At 41.5% G+C, this 7,533-nt stretch overlaps 1 protein-coding gene across 1 annotated transcript; it reads right to left on the bottom strand.

Moving 5' to 3' along the window:
* Positions 1 to 517: 517 nt before the first annotated feature.
* SRD5A3 (steroid 5 alpha-reductase 3) lies at positions 518 to 7,530 on the bottom strand (the record flags this gene model as incomplete). Its single annotated transcript, XM_026846980.1, has 5 exons — positions 518 to 1,906; positions 2,417 to 2,539; positions 3,849 to 4,043; positions 4,463 to 4,614; positions 7,502 to 7,530. Coding segments are annotated over 5 exons (759 nt in total), but the record flags the coding sequence as incomplete, so codon positions are not given.
* Positions 7,531 to 7,533: the final 3 nt, after the last annotated feature.

The raw sequence follows: 7,533 nt of genomic DNA, 5'->3' as shown, positions 1-7,533 counted from the left end.
GGCGAAGCGCGTCCCGCCTCCGCTCGGAGTTCCCTGCGGGCAGGGAAAGGGCGCCGAGGGACGGGAGCGGCTGCGTAAGAAAGCAAAAAAATTGTGCAGGAAGGGACTGGGCACAGCCAGGCCTCTAACCCAGGTACGAAGCAGCGCTTTGGGCACGCGTGACCCGAGGAGGGCCGTGCATCCCCCTGCTCTCCCCGGGGCGAGGATAGGAACGCGCTCTCCGAGAAGCAATTCAGAGTCTAGTAAACGGGACCAAGAACGCAACGCTAGTAAAACAGGGGGACGCCTAGAGGCAGGCTCAAGGAGCCTCCCGAGAATCACTTTAAAAAAAAATAAATTGTAAGATGCGGTCCGGAGACAGGGTTGTTTCTGAATGCTGTGGTGAACCGAGGCTATGGAAGCGTCAGTGGAAAGACGGTTTTGAGAGGCAGAAGAGGCACAAGTTTCTGTGCAAAGTAATTGCTCGTGTTTTGCAAACACAGAACTCAATTTTGAAAAATTATATAGAGACAGAAGGTGTAATAAACTCTTTTAATTAGATCATTCATAAGATCTACTTCAGTATATAAAAATAATATTCTCATATACACATGTAAGAAAACACACCGGAACACCGGCATCCGTACGCTACGTCACACAAACTGATCATTCACTCCACAATCATGAAAAGGATCAAAATACTCAATGGTTAAGTGCAAAAAATCCCTGTGCTGAGTGACATCATTGCCCCAGTAAAGAATTTCTTTGCAATGCTTGTCAGGTACTGGTTGCTGTCTGTTCTCTGCCTTGGCAGTTCATTACATCTGCTCTCACAGGGTTTAAAAAAAGTGTAGTTGTGGTTACAGTCATCCTCTATAACTGCCCTCTCTAACCCACATGGGATTCCAATAAGGCGCTGCAAGGGTGACTGAACCATAACCAAAACCATTGATTTTCTGCAAATTCTCTTCTACTGTCTCTCTAGACAGAGAACCTTCCACGATTTCCCCAGTTCAGGGATAAACAAGGAGTTTTCATCAATGAATGAAAACAGTTTGGTGCAGCAGAGATAATGCAGAGAATGGGTCTGTTTATCTCCACTGCTGAGCATGAGTCATTCCTCCACTGCAGCTTTCTCCACCGGTTTTTGTGCTTGCAGTTATAAAGCAGTGGCTGGTTTTAATTACCAACAGGGAAGCACAGAAAGACAATACAGGTTTGCCTCCCTATGAAGTGATTCAAAGAAAAGAGACTAGGAAAAAATATGCTTAAATATTAGACAAGGCATGAAGTACAGTAGTTCAAATGATTCCCTGCACCCTCATTTCACTACAGTTTTCACAAATTTCTATTTGGGCTTGCTGCACAACAGCAAACGTTTTACGCTTAAGATATACTTATAAACCAGAAAAGAGCCAATTAGCATCTCTTCAGTTTGAATTAAGGTCTTCAGTAAATCTTTTTTTAGCTTATACGATATGCAGAGACCATGCACTGCCCCACATGAACTGGTAATGTGGATGAGATTATCATTAAAGTTAAGAGCTTTTAAGCTAGAATTAGATAAAATGTGTGATTTTACCTCAGCTTTAATAAACTGTATATCTCTAATTCCCTTCTAGAAAATATTTCCCAGTGTATACTAAAGATGCTTTAAAAGAAAGAGTTTAAAAAACAAATGGTATAAATGCTTTTCGATGCTTTGGGTAGGAGCTGAAGTTTTTCTGATAGAACTCATGACTCAAAACAGCAGCCAGTGCCTGGTTAAAAAGAACACACATCACTACACACCACCATATCACATTGTGAAATCCAAGTGTGACGGCCATAGACACATATATGAGGAGCTCTGCAAAATAATGAGGGCAAGAAACTGTTTCAAACCAGTCTCCGAAAGGTATACTGTGGCTCAGACTTACGACCTTTCCTGCAAGCAAACAGAAAGAAATTAGTTCAGAACAATATTCATTAAATAAACTTTTCTAGTCACAATTACAGAACAACATGCTTATTGAAGTTATCATCATCCACCTCCATCTGATCTGGCAGCTTTGCACTTCTTAATGAAATAAGATGTCAGCTCTGGTTGTTTGTGCACATACAGAGTAAGGAAACCTATTTTTAACCCACATGGAGACAGAAGTGAGGTCCCTGAGGAATGGCACAAGTTCTAAGCATTAGCACATGTCTGTTCTTAGGATACTAGAAGACAGACCTTCATTTTAATTCTATAAAACTATACATACAGATACACATTCCCCCTATTCAGCCATCCAATCTCTTTTCCAAACAGCCTCATTTAATCTACTGAAAGTCTTAGAGAGAGTACCACATTACAGGAACTGAAAAATACTCGTGTTTTAAGGTTAAGCTACAGAAGCCTAATGAAAGGAAAAAATTATTTAAGGAAATGGTTAGCAGAAATTAAACATCTTACCTGATTTACTTTTTCTAAGGTTAGCTAGAATCACAAGACATCTGTGTTGGTGAAGAGAGGCCCAAATGTACATTGTAACTCCTACAATGTGATACCAGCAGATCTGCACAGAAAGCTCTTTTCCTGAATGAAAATGTTTCATTAATATATGGCTGGGAAACACCTTCCTAAGCATCATCCCAAAAATCGAATGCATTTTTAAAATGTTACTGTCTTACAAAATTCTAGTAGTGAGCCTCTAACACCTTTAAATATGCTTTTAAATCCTGCATCACTTAAATGCTCAGCTGGTAGTTTGTTTCCCTTAACCGCTCTATACTAAAAATACCTAGTTTTTAATTCAGTAGCTTGAGGTTCAGCATGATGTATGACCGATACATAATTGATAGTCTAAGACCTCAATATTCAACGGTGTTTGTAATTCTTATCATCCAAATCAAAGATGTTGTCATAGCTCAGGTCAACATAAAGGTACAGAGTTGTTTGTTGCGTTCACAGTGAGTGAGATACATATATACACCTACACACACAGAGGCACACTGTGAACCATTTAAGCCTTAGAAAGGAGTTAATTGTATTAAGGATGATTTCCAATGTATGAACCAATACACCATCTCCAAGAACCTACAAGATGTGAAAGGTAGAAGACAGATCCAGAAAGGAAGAAAAAGGCTTTATCTACACATAGGAGATCTGAAGGTTCTTTTTAAAAAAAATCACTGGACTAAACTAGAGCTGATGTGGTTGGAAGTGGTTAAAAACTTCACTGAAGTTACATAACTTGGTAATGACCACCCTACAAAAATTAGTTATGGGAGAAGTGCTACAACCGGCTCATGGTTCATCTGTGCAAGGGAATAACAGCTCAGTTGTGAGACTCAGTGGAATGTGTTGGCAGAAACAAGTCATGTATTTTAAATTTCTGCTGTAGTAATGGAGACATTACAGTACTGAGGAAAAGAAGAGACTGACTGATGCAAAGCAGAGCACTGGCAAGTTCTAAATGGAAAACAAATGAGGTGGCCAGGGCAGCCTTGCAGACTGACCTTACAAGAAATCTTACAACAAAAAACCAAACTCCAGTTTGAGAACTGAAGTTGTGTAGTGGCATTTGAGAACTGGTAACTGTTACTGTCCTTCATAAAGCATATGTATCTTAATGCAAAAACGATCGGAAACAATCATGAAAGTATCTACAGGAGATGTCTTTAAGGAAATTACAGGGATTGTTAACATGAAAGTGTGTCTGTGTTTCTGTATAATGCTGGTTGATTATGTGATATACTGAACTGTAGTTACTTTCAACTATGACAGTAAGTATTTTTATGTCTCATCAGTTATCACACAAGCAGCCCTCTATAAAACCATTTTCCATGATGGAAACAAATAGGAGAAAAACTGCATCTTTGGTAATAACTAAGCAGGTATTTACCATTCCTGACATCAGTAGGCACTTGACATAGCACAGTTGAGCCAACCGCAATATAGTAACCAAGTCCAAAGCAATACTGCACAATATGAATGACGCCATTGGAAAACACACTGGTCCAGAGGCATTCTGCAAGTCTTCGACAGCTATGCAGCCAAAGCAGCAGGAGAACCAGGAGCGCAGAGAAGTGCTCACTATCTGCTTGCAGATAAAAACCAGCAACTTTGAAACAGATAGAAACAATTTAATCCTGACAGTGCTTCAAAAAGGTTATTTCTTCCCCTCCCCACAGCAAAATTTTACCATCATTTTAAATTAACTGAGCACTGGGGAAAATATTGGTACAGTGAGGCACTGCTGACCACAGTAAGATTACTTCTAGAAGGTGCTAATGGCCCTTTCTGCTAAAAGGCCTGATGAAAGCCATCATATCCATAAATTAGAATAGTTTCTACCTCGAATAATGATAAAGGGACTTGGTATTCCAGGAAAGTCACTTGAAGCCTCGTTTAAAAGCAGCTGATCAAGTAGCACTTGAAGAATACAAATTCAGCACAGGATGGCAGTGCACCTTTCTAACATTTATATGGCTGCATCATAATAGCTGGAATACTTGCCGGTGTCTTCACTCTGAGAATCTCTGCCAGGAGCATGGTGCATGTGCTGAATCCATGATGGGAGTGACCCTCCGAGGAACTCGGCTCGAAAAAGCCAGATCAGCAGAAAGCCATTCCAGAGCACAGAAACCACATAAAAGTGAGTAAACCACCTGTGGGAACAAAAGGGGTCTTCATTAGTGTTTGTCATTGTTCCTTAGTTGGAAATGTAGCTGCAGGCCATGCTTGCCTGGTGGCGAGTACATTCCCTTGTGGTCCCCACACCAGTAAGTAGAGGACTTGGGACTCCAGTGGTACCAAGCAGGAATAACTATAATGCCTTCTTCCTCCAGCAAAATGCTGCCTGGAATAACCTCTAATTTAGCTTACTTTACTAACCATAGCTGCACTGAAGAGAAGAAAGCGCAAACTACACATTGCAAAGGTATTCCTCAATGCTTACAATTAATCATGTGCACAACTTTTTCTTTGCAGTTTACACCACTGAAAGCACATCCAAATTAATTTTCTGGGCATTTCCAGGCTGTTGCACCTAGCAGCACTCCCACTTTACTCAGTTCTAGTGCATGCGTTACATGACATGTGAAAGTTCACAAGTGACAAATGCAGACAGTAAAAGGCACCCAGAAGTAATTACTCACTGTACACTAAAATATCTCATCCCTCTGCAAATTCCAGGTCTGCAACAGTCATACAGAAAAAAAGGAGAGACCACCAATACCACTGGGTAATTAAAAGGCAAGATCGCATGTTTTTTTGAAGAAAACAAAGAATTCCCCGACCCATAATGCACTTATAAAAGCACATTATGCATTACTGAAATGCAAGACATTACAGTCAGGACGGGTAACCCGATGAGTAAAACAGTCTACAATATCCAGCTCAAACTAGGTGATCCAGTACTTCATTTTGCTTTTAAAACTGCAAGTCCTTCTGGCTATGAATAAAAAACAGGACCTCCGGAAACACCTGCAAAGAGATTAAATAGGTACCATGGGAAGGTGCTGATGGCTTTGTCTTGACAATGTAACTATTGGTACAAAACCAGGATGTAACTGTATAGTCAGAGAAGACCATATTTCCCTGGAACATGCAAACTTTTCTTCTGGGGGAGTGCAGGGGTACAACACCCTTACTTAGTGAAACCAGGTAAAGTGACCCCCTCCCAGAGCAGCTCGGGTTCAACAGCAATACAAAGGCCAGGTCAGAACCACAGAGATAGCAAGCATCCCTGCCATGCTCCAGAGCACCTTGCCCATTAGCAGTCGGTAGTCCCTTCAGATGATCACTTCTCCTTCCTCGGTTTCTTCTACGAAGCAGAGACAGCAACACTCGCTCTGCTGATTTGCAACAGAAGTAAAATTTAGCCCCTTTCCCTCATCTTCTGCTTAGAGACCAAATAGAACTTGTATATTGATAAAAACTCATTGCCATCTCCAAGTTTCAAGCCTTCCCTGCTGTCCTGTTACTCAGTAGAATACTGTCTCATCACTAACCAGAGAACTTCCTTCACACGTGTTGCTTTTTGCTACCAGCACAAACAAGCCCTGACAACTTAGTAGAGCTATGTCCCAAGAACTTTCAGCAATCCTGATTATGCTGAGGATGTATCTGACCTACAGAGTGATCAAGCACTGCAGTAAGTACATGCGTCATCCCTCAAGGAGAGGAATGTTCACCATTTGCCAAACAAGCCCAAAATTAATCATAACATTTGACAAGATGGAATGGCACAGTTAAAAACAAGCCCAGGCTAGTGAAAATACAGTGCTTGTTTGGAAAGAAGATGCAGATGAATAGAAACAGAAAATGCTCTACAGTTACCTTCAGGATCTTCTCTCTTCCTTCAGCTACCACGGTTTTGGGTTCACTAACTACTCAAATAACAGAAACACTTTCTAAATGTTGAGAGCTCGAGACCAATTCCCCGAAAAAGCCACATTCTTCAGACACCATCTTTCCTAAGGGGTGGTGGGAAACTTCTGTTGGAGAAAGCTCAACTCAAACAAGAGCCTACCATAATACCTTAAGAATTTTGCAGCACACTGAAATTAAGACAAAGCCTTTATGAGCCTTATTTTCACCAAGGGTACCACATAGCTTAAATACATCCCTGGGTATTTTCTGTAACCAGAAGCCTGATAGCCAAGATACTACATTACAAACTTTCCATTAATAACATGCTGTGTCATAAAACTCTTTTTAAACATTTGGTTTGAAAGTTACGTGTATAAAATGTGACGGTGACAGCAAGATCAATACAACAGAGGTGATCTGATCTTTGGGTTAAGTAGCCTCCTGGTCTTGCCCTGCTGGCCTTGCAAGATCCTGTCATGCCTATGTTCAAGTCAAAGGCTAGTTATAGTCATGAACCTTGGCTGATCAAAACCGATGAAATACCAGTAACATACATAAAGCTGTAAACGGTTTTCCCCCCCACCCCTTTCATCCTATTAAACATCTATTAAGAGATGTGTTTGGATAATGCAACGTTCTTTTGCCTTATTAGAGACTGTTTATGCTGGGTCCAGATCGTTGTGTTAACATGTTGCTAAATCCCATTTTAAAAAGAAACCTTGAAGAAAGGAGATAACAACTGAGAATCGGTTTAAGACAGTAAAGCTGCAGTATATTTGCACAGTCACAGTTACACTCAGGAATCCATATTCCCAGCTCCCTCACCCGAGTTTTGCCAGGTTTGTTTTACAGATACTGCATGGGACTGGGGTTCGGGGGATTAGGCTTCTGTTCCAATTTGGCATATATGGGCTCTGTATGATCTTCGTCTCTGTGCTCCTCAGTTCCCCATCCATAAAACCAAAATAACACTTCTGGGAAAAAACAAAAACAAAAAACCAAACAACAACCAAACCGAGCTCAAATAAAAATACGCAATGCTGTTTGCATATTTTCTACATCTTCAGCTGAGTTAACCGAAATGCGCCTACAGTTCCTGCTGTGCCGCCGTGGCGCAGGGCCCGCCGCGCCCCAGGGACTGGCACGGCGGCAGGGCCCGGCCTCGCCCCCAGCCCCCCTCACCTCTTGGGCACCTGCAGCCGGCGCAGCCAGGC

Source organism: Athene cunicularia (genome assembly GCF_003259725.1).
Source record: "Athene cunicularia isolate RWA chromosome 4 unlocalized genomic scaffold, athCun1 chr4_part1, whole genome shotgun sequence".
Classification (NCBI taxonomy): Eukaryota; Metazoa; Chordata; class Aves; order Strigiformes; family Strigidae; genus Athene; species Athene cunicularia.
This window is presented reverse-complemented; position numbering and strand designations above follow the sequence as displayed.